At 33.0% G+C, this 15,501-nt stretch overlaps 8 protein-coding genes across 8 annotated transcripts; 2 read left to right on the top strand and 6 right to left on the bottom strand.

Moving 5' to 3' along the window:
• Nucleotides 1-495: 495 nt before the first annotated feature.
• Nucleotides 496-1,470, top strand: MTG1 (putative GTPase MTG1; the record flags this gene model as incomplete). The annotated part of the gene is made up of 1 exon (XM_020190018.1): nt 496-1,470. A coding segment is annotated over one exon (975 nt), but the record flags the coding sequence as incomplete, so codon positions are not given.
• A 234-nt stretch (nt 1,471-1,704) lies between these two features.
• PGM2 (phosphoglucomutase PGM2) lies at nt 1,705-3,414 on the bottom strand (the record flags this gene model as incomplete). The annotated part of the gene is made up of 1 exon (XM_020190811.1): nt 1,705-3,414. One exon carries the CDS (start codon nt 3,412-3,414, stop codon nt 1,705-1,707), a length of 1,710 nt encoding a protein of 569 aa, XP_020045448.1.
• Nucleotides 3,415-3,658: 244 nt separating this feature from the next.
• Nucleotides 3,659-5,693, bottom strand: ASCRUDRAFT_77238 (ribosomal protein L1). The gene has a single exon (XM_020193780.1). The coding sequence runs from the start codon at nt 5,658-5,660 to the stop codon at nt 3,744-3,746; it is 1,917 nt and encodes a 638-aa protein (XP_020045447.1). The 5' UTR covers nt 5,661-5,693; the 3' UTR covers nt 3,659-3,743.
• A 394-nt stretch (nt 5,694-6,087) lies between these two features.
• On the bottom strand, nt 6,088-6,846 carry PDL32 (putative ADP-ribose 1''-phosphate phosphatase; the record flags this gene model as incomplete). The annotated part of the gene is made up of 1 exon (XM_020192002.1): nt 6,088-6,846. The coding sequence occupies one exon, from the start codon at nt 6,844-6,846 to the stop codon at nt 6,088-6,090; it is 759 nt and encodes a 252-aa protein (XP_020045446.1).
• Nucleotides 6,847-6,947: 101 nt separating this feature from the next.
• Nucleotides 6,948-9,485, bottom strand: YKU80 (ATP-dependent DNA helicase YKU80). Its single transcript, XM_020188787.1, has 2 exons — nt 9,241-9,485; nt 6,948-9,160 (listed from the first exon to the last, which is right to left on the bottom strand). Exons 1-2 carry the CDS (start codon nt 9,253-9,255, stop codon nt 7,049-7,051), a joined length of 2,127 nt encoding a protein of 708 aa, XP_020045445.1. The 5' UTR covers nt 9,256-9,485; the 3' UTR covers nt 6,948-7,048.
• On the bottom strand, nt 9,253-11,378 carry MTC2 (Mtc2p). Its single transcript, XM_020193779.1, has one exon. It carries the CDS (start codon nt 11,120-11,122, stop codon nt 9,716-9,718), a length of 1,407 nt encoding a protein of 468 aa, XP_020045444.1. The 5' UTR covers nt 11,123-11,378; the 3' UTR covers nt 9,253-9,715.
• Nucleotides 11,379-11,664: 286 nt separating this feature from the next.
• Nucleotides 11,665-12,456, top strand: UTP11 (rRNA-processing protein UTP11; the record flags this gene model as incomplete). The annotated part of the gene is made up of 1 exon (XM_020190816.1): nt 11,665-12,456. One exon carries the CDS (start codon nt 11,665-11,667, stop codon nt 12,454-12,456), a length of 792 nt encoding a protein of 263 aa, XP_020045443.1.
• Nucleotides 12,457-12,601: 145 nt separating this feature from the next.
• On the bottom strand, nt 12,602-14,470 carry AIP1 (Aip1p; the record flags this gene model as incomplete). The annotated part of the gene is made up of 1 exon (XM_020192001.1): nt 12,602-14,470. The coding sequence occupies one exon, from the start codon at nt 14,468-14,470 to the stop codon at nt 12,602-12,604; it is 1,869 nt and encodes a 622-aa protein (XP_020045442.1).
• Between the last annotated feature and the right edge of the window lie 1,031 nt (nt 14,471-15,501).

Here is a 15,501-nt window from a genome sequence, read left to right as displayed (position 1 = left end):
CTTATCAAATTTTTGCTTTTTATTTTCTTTAATAAGTTCTCAGAGTTATTCTAATATTGAATCCAGTAAGGTTTGGTTTCCGAATTAGGAAAGCCTAAAATATGTTTTAATTGTGATTTAATTGTCTAATCTCAGTGATTTCTTAGTAAAAAGTAATACTATTTTAAATTAACTTAGTCAAAAATTACAATAAATAAAAAAATTAAAAGACTTGCTTTTTTTTTGATTGAAAACCATCAAAAATGTTAATGAAAATAGTAATTGCTGATTCTTCGGTAATCCTTTTCTTTTTCGGGTCTTGCTCCGTAAATCTAAATCAGTTGTTTTTTTCGAGATCAGTTTCTGGGTTTTCTGTTGATGAACATCAATCTTGAGACTGCATTTATAATATCAAACTCTTTTCGATTAATCTATTGGTGAGATAACATAATTCTATAAAGCATAATGAGTGGTGCTGTAGTCAAAGCTGCTACTAAAGCAGCCACGAAAAGGCAATTTATCCCAAGAGAATACTTTCCTGATTATAATTTTAATCTAGCAGATTTCAAAGGCTTTCATTTAAAAGCAATGAAAAAAATGGCAGCATTAAGTCCCCAGATTGATTTAATATTGGAGACCAGAGATGCGAGAGCACCTATAAGTTCTAGAAACCTCTTATTTGAAAAAGCGTTAGTTAATAAAGAAAAAATTATTCTATACTCAAAAAGTGACTTGAGTAGTTTGAAGAAAGAAACATTAGATAGATGGCATAAAAATGAACAGTATATGATACTAGATTTCAAAAAACGAAATGAAATAGAATATTTGGTTGAATTTTTGAAAAACAAATTTAAAGATATTTATCCACCACAACCACTAGGTTATAGAATAATGATAGTTGGTATGCCCAATGTTGGGAAAAGTACACTTCTTAATGGTTTACGATCTATTGGGTTGAATACAAGAAAAAAGGTGGCTAAAACTGGAGGTCAGCCTGGTGTAACCAAAAATACTAGTGAAATCACCAGAATAACGAAAAATCCTGATATACTTTTGTATGATACTCCAGGTGTATCATTGCCTAGAGTTAAGGACTCCAATACAATGATATCATTGGCGCTAATTGGGTGTGTTGGGATTAATCAAATATCGCCTGTTATTCAAGCCGATTATTTATTATATCTTTTGAACAAACAAGATCCTACGGGTTCATTATATGCTGAGTTTTATCCTGAACCAACAAATAAGATAATGACTTTACTATATGCAATTGCCAAAAGGATAAATAAAGTCAATAACAAAATGAGCAAAAAAGCTAAATTGAAGGGAATAATTCAACATTTTGATGAGAATGCGTGTGCTATTTATTGGATTGATAAATGGAAGCAAGGTAGGCAAGGCAGATGCATGTTTGAAGAGAATGAAAGAATCGATAATAAGAGCAGTTTTAAAGAGTCTACTGAAAATGAAAGAAAAAGACTTGATTCATTAGATAATAATTTGAATAATGAGAATCCGTTTGTTTCTAAAAAATCAACATTTTCCGAAAGACGATTACAGAAATCCAATAAATTATTTGAAATGATTAAAAATAACTAAAGATAACTAAAGATAACTAAAGAAACCCATTAATTTTATTAAAACGAAAATTTTATAAATTTATAATGAAATGGACGGTATATAATATATATTGATTTTTGTAATTAAAATTTGAGTATAAATAGCTCAAGTAATAACATGTGGCTTATCAGTTCCTAAGATTTCCTTGAAACCTAAATAACCGGTGATTGAGTTGATATCATCTTTCAAATAAGTTGTTGCAGACAATTTATAAGTTTCTGGGTCATCACTGTGACGTTCGATATATAATCTAATGGTTGCACCAGAGGAGCCAGTACCAGATAATCTGACAATAAATCTTGAACCATTTGATAATTTAACATATAAACCTTGATGGTCTGATACTGAGCCATCTAAATCAGTATAACTGAAGTCACCAGCATCGACAACAGTGGTCGAATTAAATTTATCGGCAGAGTTGAAGATGGTTGAGCCAATAAATGAGGGATCATCGATGTCTTTGTTTAGTTTATCAACCAATTTGTTAGCAAGTGCGGAATCATAATTTTCGTAGTCAAAACGAGTGAAGAAAGTACGACCATATTTGTTCCAGAAATCATCTTGAACAATTTTAATGGTAGCAGCAGATTCTAATTCTGGATGTTGAGCATCATAAGCAGCCAAAACGTTTAACCAGGCTACAATTGCCCAAAGGCCATCCTTTTCTCTAATATGGTCAGAGCCAGTTCCAAAGGATTCTTCACCACAAATTGATAATTTTTTAGCATCAAATAATGCACAAAAGAATTTCCAACCAGTTGGAACCTCGTAGCATTCAAGACCTTTAGCTTTTGCAACAAGATCCAAAGCACCGGAAGTTGGCATTGATCTTGCTAAACCATAGACGCCAGATTTTTTAAAGTAGGGAATAGAATCAGCGTATTCTGCAATGATAGCTACAGAGTCACCAGGAGAAACAAAAGTGTTAGCACCATAGATCATATTTCTATCACCATCACCATCAGAAGCAGCACCAAAAGCGATGTTTTCAGCGTCGACTCTGTCAACTAAAGTTTTGGCATAAGTTAAATTTGGATCTGGGTGTAAACCACCAAAGTCAGGTAGAGGAGTACAGTTTTGAATTGAGGATAATGGCAAGCCCAATTCATCAATGAAAATAGCTTTACCGTAAGGACCAGTAACACCGTTTAAAGCGTCAAAAAGAAGTTTAAAGCCTTGTGGAGATCTCTTTTGGATGAATGATTTGATTAAGTCAAAGTCAAAGATTGATTTGAGCATTTCAACATAGTCCTTTGTGGAGTCGACTATTTCAACCTCTATATTGTCATATTTTTGAACACCAATTTTAGACAAGTCTATTTCTGGTACTTCGGCTGTGAAATATTGATGAGCACTTTTGGAGAATTCAAACATTTTGTTTGTAACAGATTCTGGAGCTGGACCACCATTAGCCAAGTTGTACTTGATACCCAAATCGTTCTTGGGGCCACCTGGGTTGTGGGAGGCAGTTAGAATAATACCACCAGTGACCTTTTCCTTTTTAAAAGTTCTGATTATATTTGAGGTGGCAGGAGTTGATAAGATTCCGTCAAGACCAAAAATCAATTTTTTGACACCATTACCAGCAGCAATGTTGGCAATGAGTTGCATGACGTGGTCATTATAGTAACGACCATCGCCACCAACGACTAGGACAGCATCTTTGGCACCTTCAGGAATTGAGGATAAAATAGCTTGGATGAAGGTTTCGGTGTAGTTTTCCTGTTGGAAGACAGTGACCTTCTTTCTCAAGCCTGAGGTACCAGGCTTTTGATCGAGATAAGGGGTGACAGAGTGAGCAGTTACAGCAGACATGATGGATGATGGAGACGATGAGGACAAAAGAAAGAGGAAGAAAAGACAGCAGTTATATACTCTTCAATTGAGTTGCACACCTTCTGTTGGATGATAAGCGCCCAAAAGCGAACAAGCACCAGAAAACAGTCGAAAACAGACGTCCACGTGGCTGGCTGTACAGTTTCTGCTGCAGAACGCGGCTGGGCACAGAAACCCACCATGTAGTGCATAATGGCTGGGTCTCGGCCGTGGACCAGTGGTGCGGGAGGCAGGTATTATTAGAAGGTGTTGAAATATCGATATGAGCTGGAATTGAGGTTATGTAAATAAGAACTACATTCTATGCACTAGCTAGTGTGTTGGGCAACCTTGGACCTCTTTCTTCTTTGCCAGGGTTTTCTGGTTTTGGCAACTGTTTGTTCTCCAGTGCTGGCATCTTGGGTCTTGGTGTCTGTTTTTGCAGCTGCCTCAGTTTTCTCGACCTTTTCAGCTACTGTAACCTTTTCAGCTATTTTAGATTTGACAGCTTTTTCAGTCTTGACAGCCTTGAGAGTCTTCTCTATAACCTTGTCGTTTTCGGAATCTTTGCTTTCCTCGCGCTTTCTCTTTTTCTGATTCTTCTTGGTTTCAGCAGCCTTCTTTGCTTCAACTTTGTTGAGTTTTTTTATTTTTTTTTCCAAGAAGCTTGGGGTTGTCTCAAACTGTCCAAGTTCAAGCAAGCCCTTTTCAAATTGAGTCAATTTAAGACCACTGGGCAACTCATTAGCTGTGTAGAACTCTTCGTCAACCTCTATGTCTTCTATTACCTCTTTGCTCTCGTCTTTCTTTTCTTCTTGAATATCTTCTTCGCCAACGTATAACTCGTTTGAAATGTAAATGGGTAATGATACCGATTTGGTCAATTTCAAATCCATTTCTCTAATATTGCTCTCGTAATCGTCATTACTGAAATATTCAACTATTGTCTTCAAATTGCTGAAAAGCTCCTCTTTACTCAATTTCTCAAAATTTCCCACCTGGATATGGAGTACATTTCCACTCGATTTGATGAAAAATGTACTATTCAAAACTTTGTTCACTTGATTCTTAATTGTCTCAGCAGAAAACTTTTTATTACTTTGCGCATTTTTTGAACTGTTAATCCTAACACCAACTGGTATCTTGATACTACTCTTTGAGAAAAATTCTTTCCCTAATATTTTAGGTAAACTCTTAACTAGATCTTCATCGCTCAAAAATAAATCATATTCATTCAAAAAAATTCTCTTTTGTTCATATGATTTAAATTTAATCAATTCTGCAAATGGCAATATTTTTTTCAATTTAGGTATCTCACTTTTTTCAATTTCTTCCAATTCTTCTTCTTTTTCAATCACTTTATCCTTAATGATCAAACAAATCTTAAAGTCCTTTTCATCTTTAACATTATAAATACTGTTTGGAATTGCAATTAATTTCTTATTGAAATTCTTATTCTTACTTAAACTTTTCTTCAATTGAATATCTAATGAGAATAATTTATTTTCAATTCCTTTGTCTTCCTCAAATAAACTTTTCTTATCACCCTTGGATTTGTCTTGTTTTGCTTTATTTTCTCTCTCATAAAACTTGATTAGTTCTTCAATTGCTTTTTTTAATATACTATCTTTTACCAAACTTTTCTTAATCTCCTCCACTTTCTCATTCCTTTCAGGTGGTTCTTCAACAACTATTTTTTCTTCTGGTTTATTGGCCAGTTTTGATCTTCTACGTCCTCGTCTTTTCCTTGTTCCTTTACTTGTTGGTTTCTCATCTTTACTCTTTACTTGATCACTTTTTTTATCACTTTTTTTATCATTTTGTTCGGCTTTGTTATCCTCAATTGTTTTTTTTCCAATTTCTTTCTTCTCAATTGATTTCTTTTCAACTGCTTTCTTTTCGACTACTTTCTTTTCGACTACTTTCTTTTCAACTGCTTTCTTTTCTGTTGGTTTTTTATTTGCTGATTTTTGATTTTCTCGTTTACTTTCCTTAGCTTTCTTCTTCTCAATCACTTTCTTTTCAACCACCTTCTCCTCAGTTACTTTTTTCTCACTCTTCTTTTTACTCTCTGGTTTGTCTTCTGCTTTACTTTCTTTCACTTTCTTACTCTTATCATTGGTTTTACTCACAACCTTTGTCACTTTCTTATCATCGGAGACTATTGGTTTTCCATCTTTACTCTTATTTTTCAAAGAGTTTTTTCTGCTCGCTGAATTTTTAGCTTTGTTTTCTTTTTTGCCCATTATGTTCCTATTTTTATATTATACTGTATAGCCTACTCAATAATATATATTTCAATTCACTATATCAGTAAATAAATAATATAATATTACTTCTTGAATATAATTTATATATTAAAACTACCTTCATAGTAAAAAAATTTTCCAGCTGAAAAGAAAAAAAATTCAAATTATGAAAAAAAAACTTAAAGTCCGACACCCGCAAATTTGGTCTCACTTTCTCGTCAATTTTAGATTTAATCTGAAAAGCAAAAACCGTTTGTTCATTTTTAAAAAAAATAATATGATTATTCCAAAATACTTCAAAAAATCAAAAAAAAATCAAATCCAAATCCAAAAGATTTAAACATCAAAACTATCACCACAAAACACTGAAAACAACAGATAACAGAATTTGAAAAAAGGAATAATCCAATTTTCAACTATAAATCTACTTTATTTTGTTTATAAATCTTAAACATTTGAGTGACTTCTCATGGGGAGACAACCCAGCAGTTGTAAATATGATTATCGCTGTAATCATTGATCTTGCACAAATATCATAAGGAACTTTACCCCATCCAGTACCTAAGCCAGAAATAACAATAGTCTCAAGGTATTCATCATTAAAGTGATGCATATTATATGAGTTTATTGTTGTTAGAATCTGCCAAGTACAGTCAAAAACTAATCTGGAAATAGAATCAGTTGAAAGAAAACTAATTAATGACTCTGGAACTGCCATTGTTGGTATATGCAAAATATGATTTGATCTTAGTAGTTTCCATGCTTTTGAATTTGCAAAGGATATATCGTGTTTTTCGTCAAATTTAACTAGTCTGGCACAACCAACGGGAACGTATCCATTTGCATTCAAGCCTATTTGGTTTTGAAGCCTGCTTTCAGTTAATAGGAAATCTTTCTTATCTTCAACAAAAAACTCAGCTATAGCTAAATCAAAACCACCACGCAAAAACCCCAGAGAGTTTCCTGGAGAAACAATTGCTGTTAATCCCACTTGACTGCCTATTGATTTTTGATTTGTTTTTCCGAAGTTGCTCAAGGTTCCACAGAATGTCTCAATCGAAACCCTTCTGCCAAGCCAGTTTAATTCCAGGTTGTCCTGCTTTATCTTCTGAAGATAGTGTTTCCACCGAGAGCAACACTCTGCGTTGAAATCTAATAAAAATATTCTGATCTCTCTGTTCATTATAAAACCAAAACTGATGTTCTTCTAAATACCAAAAGGAATTTGGTCAAGTGCATTTCTTTTTATACCTCCCTCTTGAAAGAGTGCTTTATCTTGAATAACAAGGAACTTTGTTCGGAAATTTGCCTTTTCAGGGTAATTTGGGACTAAAATCAACTTCCGAAATTTACAGATTAGCCCAAAAAAACAACCGATCACAATATTAACGCAAGATACTATCTAGAGATAGATCGCCATCATATTCATCATCCTCTACTTCATCAGGATCAGCTTTTATTTTATATTTAGCATCATCAATATATGTGATCTCAAATAGGTTAATTAACTTTTTTAGATGTTTTTCAGAGCTCAATAACAACTCTTTCTTGATATGACTGTTTTTGAGTAAATCTGGATTGATTTCAGGAACAATATCTATTCCATTGTTATCCTTGACATTTTCGTTGATATATTCCAGAATACTTTGACCTCTTTTGCTAGCTTCAATACCGATTGTTCTCAACGATAGATCTTGGTGGTAAATATGTGGTGCCGATCGAAATAACGTATTTTTTTCCATATCGGTTTCTCTTCCAGTTGGATTTTCATTTGAGATGTTGGTGTTTGGAAGAATATTTTTGTTTTTATTTATAATTTTTGTTTTGAAAACACAATTGTCATCAATATTATGACTTTTTTGATTACTTGTGTAATCATGATTATCATCATAACTAAGATTGTTATTATTTTCTGGAATAGCTTCATCATTATCCATATCCATTGAAATAATGTATTTTTCCATTGTTTCATTCATTTCGGGCGTAGGTAATAGTTCATGATTTTCGGTAATTACTTTACCACTCATTGTTCTTATCTCTGATAATTTTGTGAATTGTGCCAATTTTTCATCTTCCTTGAATGGCAATCTACTTAAAACAAGAGCATAAATCTCACCTTTTTTATTGTTTAAATTATTTTCTCTTTCATCTAATGTTCTTTTAAGATTGTTGTTTTTGATAAATTTATTTAAATCATTTTCTACGTCTGCAATGATAACAGGGATTAAAACAACCATTTGAACTTCTGAATTCTTTTTTTGAACAAACCTAGCAATAGCACATGATTTTAAGTCGATTAATGCTCTTACAATACAAGCAAATGATAAAGATTCTTTTAATCCATAATCCTTTTTTGGAAAAATAAAAGTGTTTTCCTCTTGAAGATACCATAATGGAAAAGAGTTTTTATTGATTATTCCTCTAATATCTAGAGCAGGTTGAGTTGGATAAATTGCAGCAGCTTCTAAATCTTTTGAAAATGGAACATTGCTTGTAGCATACTGATAACATTTAATTATTTCATCTTCGTTGATTTTTCTTTGAACGGTGTTATTGGTATTAATATCAGTTTCTTCAATTTCGTATTCTGCAAATCGTTTTATTGGCAAGGCATGCTCAGAGTTTTCGATTGTTTGATATGATTCACTTAATAAAGTGTCCTTGAGGTAGAATGAGCCAGTATTTTTATTCACTATTTTTTTTGTAGCACTATAACCATCAATTTCGATTTCGATTGAATATGGATCAATTGAATTATCAAAATTAAGTTCAGTTTTTTGAAAGACATCACCGCCTAATCTTAATTTAGAGGTGAATAATCTTATTGGTTTAACAGTTTTGGGAATGAAAGTATGGTTTAAATTATGGATAACGTCTTCGTAATATAAAAACAAAGAAAAAGGGATATTTTGAAATAAATCTTTCCATTGGGCTATTGCATTTCTCCTCAAATCGTTATTAACGATTGATTTGTTTTTATCATTGATTTTGAAATCAATACCCATTAGAACTAGATTGATATTTTGTTCAGCAATTAAATCAATTAAACCAGATTTATATTGATTATTCATTAATAGCTCTTCGTCCCCGTTTGTTATGATAATGATATTTTTTTTGAATTTCTTTTTAACAACAAAGTCCTTAATCGTTTCAACCGCCAATAGGATGGCCATTAGGATACCACCTTCATTGTCATTATACAAATTTTGGTTTGCTTTTAAGGCATTGAGAGTTTTTAGATCATTATAAAAAGGTTGTTTTGGACCGAATAAGATTGACAAATTTTGCATTGATGTAAAATTTGAAAATGTTTGTGGGATTTTGGTTTCAAGAGTATGACAAGCTATTAAGGAGACAAAATCAGTCTTTCTTGCTCTAAGTATTTTAGTAGATACCAAGTGGTTAAGATAAATTAAACCGTATTCAAGATCACTAATTTTTCTTGAATTGTTATGGTCGATCATTGAAGGTGATAAATCAACGATAGCGACTGTGATCTAATTGGTTATTGTTAGTAAAACTGGTGAATAAATAGGTGGATAATTGGAAGAAAAAAAGGGAAGAAGAGGAGACATACTTCCTTTTCAGCCATTTTGTAAATCGATTTTAATTTAATATTAAAAAGAAAGAAAGAAAGAAAGAAAAAAAGACAACAAAAATTATGATATAAAAAAGAACAATTGAACTGATTACTTTTTGAAATTGGTTTTCAATTGAAGCTAAATCTGGAACTTTTCATGTTTGTGGTTATTATGCACTCGTGCATTATGATGTAGCTGTAGCCAACCTGGTGGCCCTTGGAGGATGAGGTAAAAAGACAAAAAAAAGCGGGATTGAAAACAAACCGGGATCAAGTTTGTTCCGGAGGTGAAGAAAAGAGGATTATGTACTATAGAACAGGAATATAGAGTGAATGTGAATATGTAAAAGATTGAGCGTGATAGAAATATATAAAAATAGGTTAATGGTATAGGGAATATAGAACAATAGGGTAGGAAAGGAAATAAAAGGAAAGGAAAGAAAAGGAAATAAGAGGAAAGAAAAGGAAATGATCATATTGGTGTTTGAACATTTCTTAGTACATCTTGGATTACTTTATCAACATCCCATTTTTCAAGCATTGATTGAAGTAAGATAGAATCCGAACCATATTGAAGAGTAGGCTCGTGGTTTATATCAGATAAAAGGTGGATCTTTAAAGGTAGTAATTTTCTGGCAGCTAGTTTAACTATTGAGGGGATAACAAATGAATAGTTATAGTAAATACATAGCGATTTGACCATTGTTTCAAATTGAGCTATAACTCTTGTTGGAATACCACCATTAACAACCCTATGATTTCTTGTAAATATGATTATATCAAAGATATAGCGTTTAATCTCTGAGATCATTTCAATGCTAGGTATTTGAGATCTAAAAGAAAGGATTTGTTTTACGTTTGCTGATAATTTTGGCTTTTGTTTTGAGGTTTGAAATCCATTTGGAATATTATTTTGAACTTTTTTTGGAATTTGATTATACACTTGAAAGTCAACATTTTCGGGTAAATTGAATTTTGAAGATAAAAGTTTTGGATAATTTGGTTGCTTGAAGAAAAATTGATCTTCTAAGGGTTTATATAATTTGAAGTTATTATTTTGGTTTGGATTTTGAATTTTATTATCAAGAATTAGTATAGTGATAAAGATATCAGTTTTAAAGTAGTAAATATTATTAATTAACAATTTTTTTTTTTTTAAAATATCTAGTAGCGCAATTTGGTAATTGATGGATAGATTTTCAATGCCCGTTATGATATTGATTGGTTTGATTAAGGTAGCAGATGACTTGTATCTTTTTTTTAATTGATCTACGCTGATAGTGAAGTGCAGTTTGAATTTTTCAATAGATAGTTCTGATAATTCTGAGGATTGTAGTACATTTGGTGAGTTATTAACAATATCTTGGTTGAGATTGATCGAGATATTGTGGCTATCGATATCTTTATCGGAATTAATGTTATCTTTAATATTATCTATTTTAGTGCTAAGGTTATTAGTGAAATCGGCATCGATGTCGGAGTCAGTGGAAATTGTTGAGTCACTAAAATCATTTAGATCGTTTAACTCATTAGCATCGATGTTACGGTTGGGATGTACCAGAGCACTGGAGTCTTTTTGATGATTATCTCTGATGCTGTTGGTGTTAGCAAGGTTATTGTCTTGAATTGAGAGTTCTTTGAAGGAATCCAAGAAATTCGAATCATTTAAATTCATATGGTTGATGTGCAAGTCCTTAAAGCCGAAGACTAGTTTGAACTGCTTGAGCAATTCAGAAGTGGTGTAGTTAATATCATAGGAGGATACTATCAAGGAATTGGAGGAAATCAAAGAGAGAAACAAAGAAATGTACAAGTCTCTGTCGATGTCGAGATTGTAGGTACTAATAATGGAGTCGACATCGTTTAGTTGTGGTGGCATTTTGGGATAATGATTAGTGAGTATCGCAGGGATGGACCAGAGAAACAAGAAGGAGCGGTGCCAGCAAATAGATTGAATAATGAGTTGATTTGCTTAGTAATTGAGAATGGTGTGAAAAAAAAAACCAGAAAAGGGAGAAAAAGAAATTTGTATTGAAAGGAGCAAAAAAGTCGGTTTAAATATGAATTAGTGCTAACCCTAATAAAGCTTAAAAGAAACAGAAGGAATTGCAGAATTATCATGAAAAACGTTTTCTTGCCAAATCCACAATCTGAGCCTGGGTGTTTTTCCATTTTCTGCTTTGCAGTCGCATTTTACGACTTTTCCACCTTCTGCGATCTCGTTTTGGGCTGCCTTCAGCGGCCGAGATAAGAAGCCCGCAGCTCGGCCCAGACGCAGGATTGCGCGTGTACTGACGTAGCAGATCCATCGTGGTGGTCGTTTCTGGACGGTCGGGTAATTATGGTATTTTTTCGGCTGAAAATTTCTTCACAGTGTTGATAAAAAACCACCAACAGCACTGGAGGCAGAGAACACACAAGATGGTGAATTTGGTGCACAACGTCCAGAAGAAACAGCACAGGGAGCGATCTCAGCCCAACGAGCGTAAGAGATGGGGGCTTCTAGAGAAGAAGAAGGACTACAAGCTCAGAGCAGCAGACTATCACAAGAAACAGGATGCTTTGAAGAAACTACGCACAAAGGCATCGCTCAGAAATCCTGATGAGTATTACCACTCGATGACACGAAAGAGGGCCGACGATAATGGTGTTTTGATTGCCTCTAGGGGGAATGATGTCTTGGATGTTGACCAGGCAAAGTTGCTTAAAACCCAGGACTCAAACTATATCAACGTCATGAGATTGAAAGAATTGAAAAAAATTGAAAAGTTCAAAGATTCTCCATTATTGTTTATGAATGATACCTCGAAACTATCCAAACACACTGTTTTTGTAGATAATAAGTCTGACCAAATTAAATTCAATCCAACGAAGTATTTCAAGACGCACAAAAGTCTATTGAACTCATCCAATAGATTGACTCTTGATCAAGTTGACAATATTAAGAACTCTCTAAATTACAACGATGCTATCAATAACGATAGCAGTAATGGTATTCTCGAACTCTCTAATTCTCAAATAAGAAAATTAAACAAAAAAAAATTGAAACAGTTAAAACTGCATCGAAAGAGAATACAAAATGAGAAGAAACTAAGACAAGTCCAATTAACTTTAGATTTATCCAGAGAGGTTATGAAAAACGGAAACAAAAAAAAATTAACAAAAAATAGTGGAAATAAAGTATTTAAATGGAAAAAAGAGCGCAAACGTTAATAATAAAATTATGGTTTTATTACTTTATTTGATTTCATTTGATTTCATTTGATTTCATTTGATTTCGTATAATTTAATTTGATTTATTATGTACTTATTTATAAAAGTATTTTTTTATCGTTTTTTCTTTTGTTGGGTTGTTCACTTATGGATGGAAATTAACTTTCCATTTTTTTACACAACTATCGGATCCCCCACTGATAATTACATCATCACTTAACCATTCAACAACACTAACTCCATCTTTATGCGCATTTGAAAATTTAATATTTCTCATTGGTTTATCAACTGAATAAACAATAATATTAGTATCCAATGATCCACTCACAATAAATTTATTATTTACATTCCAACTGATTGAATTAATCTTACTAGTATGGAAGCTCCATTTATTGGTTTGAATTTTTTTCTCCTTTAAATTATATAATACAATCTTTCCTGAATTTTCACCAATGGCCGCAAATTCTCTGTTGGGTGAGATTTTAATAAATGAGATTTTTGATCTGAAACTTATATCTAGTTTTTCCAATTTATTATCAATATTGTCAGTATTTAATGATAATAAAGTATTGTCATCGTCATTACCGATAATGATTAGATTTCCGTTGATATCTAAAGTATTAGAGAGTTCAAATTTAAATTGTTTGGAGTTAATGAGTTTCCCATTTTTATCACTAAATAATTTAAGTGTATTGTCAGTAGATATTAACGAGATAATTGAATCGTTGGATGCAATGGCCTTTGGTTGTTTTTCTAGTTTAATATTGAAATCATTAGTAAATTGATAACTGCTAGCAGCCGCAAGATTTAAATTGTTAAACTTTTTTAACAAATCATCCCAAGCAGTTGAAATGATTTCATTATCTTGATTTGATACTAAACCAACAATTAAATTGCTATGATTATCACCCTGAATATAGGAAGCAATTTCATTAGTCTTGTCATTTAAATTCCATTTACAGATTCTACCATCATACGAACCAGTGAATAAGTTGTTTGAGTTGATAACTGAAGCAGTGATTGACTTTTGGTGGCCTTTTATAACTTGAAATGGAGTTTCCTCAAAATTGACCAAGTGGAAATAATTTAAATTTCCATTATAGGATAAGGAAATCAAGTAGTGATTAGTTACAATTAAACCGACCTGGTAGTTGTCCAAGGTTTTGAGATTAAACGCCCAAGTTTTAACTACTAAATTCAATTCAACATCCCATAATTTAATTGAACAATCAGCAGAACAAGTGACGATTTCGGTTGAAGAATTTAGCCATGCGACAGCAAAGATACTGCCTGTATGATTTTGAGATTTATTTTGGTCATTTGATTTGACTTCTTTAATAAATTGGCCAGTTTTGCCATCGTAAAGAATGATTTTTTTGTCAGCACCGACAGATACAATATACTTGCCATCTGGTGAGTATTTGACATCTCTAATGAAATTGGTATGTTTGTTTCTAACACTGGAATCGAATTTGAAGGGGGGACCATTATAAAAGACTAAAGCCGAGTCGTCGGATACAGTTACAGCTCTGTAGGGTCTATTGGGTTTAATATCCACAGCATTGATTTGAGCAGAATGACCAGAGATTTCACCAACTGAATTACCAGAATCCATTGTAAAACAATGGCCGAATTTTTCATTACCATTTCCAACGGCAATGATTCTTTTTCCTTCGATGTCCCAAGCAATATCATTGATTCTTCCGTTTATTATTTGAAATTCATTTTTAAGAATTAGTTTTGAGGTGTAGCAATCCCAAATTTTGACATTACCACTTTCATCCCCAGAAGCTATATAATAGCCAGTAGGAGAGAATTTGGCGACAGTTGTGGGATAATTGTGAGCAGTGAATTGGATTGTGTTGTGGTGCGGATTTTCAACAGATCTTATAAAGACAGATTTACCATTACAATAAGCTATTCTATCTGATTTAGGATCATAAGATAAATGAACAGTTAGACCTCTTTTAGTTGTTGGTAAAGGAGCATAGTTTGATAATTGAGCAATTGACATTTTTGAGATTGTATGAGATTAAAAAAACAAAGAGAGATGAGAAGATCTTTTTTATCTTTTGTTTTAAATTGGAAAATTAAAAGAGAGACTAAAGATTCGTGGAGTCATAAACAGATAATGATGAGGGAATAGGAGATGAAAAATCATGTAATCAGTAAACCCCTGTGGAATGTCTGTTAATAGCCCTTTAGACCCCAGTTTCCAGACCCCTGACGCTTTTTCAAAACAAACATATATAATGCCGTCACATATGTATTTATGCATATGATACCATTGTAGTGGTTTCTTTTCAAAAAAGTTTGTGACTGTGCATAGAAACATGAGGGGGGTACATTGTAATTACACATTATATTTGATCAGAAGAAGTCAATTATTTGTAGTTGATCAATGTGATGACCTTCTTTTTCTTGAGTAATAAATAATTTGATCAGGTCAGTTGTTGCAAATAACAATACCAAAAGTAAAGCAAGTCAAGAAAGTGTATTGTTGGCAAAATATAATTGAATATCATTTTTGCTAGAACCGAATTGAGCAAAAAAAAGAAAGTAAAAGTGTAGATCAATAGCGCTGACTAAGAAGCAATGTTGTCTCAAGTTGTATTCAAAACCAGAAAAAAGAAGTGAGTGCTGCAAACTCTTTAAATCTTCAGCTGATTTAGAGGCAGTAAAAGAAAAGGAATTGAGGCTATCGGGTGAAGATGACAGCAAAGAATGTCTTTGCACTTTTTCAAAGCGAACTGAATTGGAAACGCTTGTAGAGATGAAATGCTAGAGCTAGGATTGTTAAATGTTGCAAATGGAATGGAAGAGAGGGAAAAGGATTCGAGATAAGAGATGAGCCAGGACTCAGCCCGCCGTTACCCGCTTTTTGAACAGCCCTTACGCAGAACATCGCGCACAGCACAGCTGACCGCATACACACGCTTGCCTAGCGCGCCAAAAGCGGCTGACACCAATGACATAATGACGCCACTGTTCCAAGAACCAAGAGCTCCGGTGGAGACGGTCATGTGCTGGGACGGATTTCAGCGG

This window comes from Ascoidea rubescens (assembly GCF_001661345.1).
Source record: "Ascoidea rubescens DSM 1968 unplaced genomic scaffold ASCRUscaffold_13, whole genome shotgun sequence".
Classification (NCBI taxonomy): Eukaryota; Fungi; Ascomycota; class Saccharomycetes; order Ascoideales; family Ascoideaceae; genus Ascoidea; species Ascoidea rubescens.
Note: the sequence above shows the minus strand (reverse complement) of the source record. Positions and strands in the feature narration are given on the sequence as shown.

What these genes read in the sequence shown, in the direction of transcription:
- ASCRUDRAFT_77238 (XM_020193780.1), bottom strand. Translation starts at nt 5,660, where the DNA reads ATGGGCAAAAAAGAAAACAAAGCTAAAAATTCAGCGAGCAGAAAAAAC.
- MTC2 (XM_020193779.1), bottom strand. Translation starts at nt 11,122, where the DNA reads ATGCCACCACAACTAAACGATGTCGACTCCATTATTAGTACCTACAAT.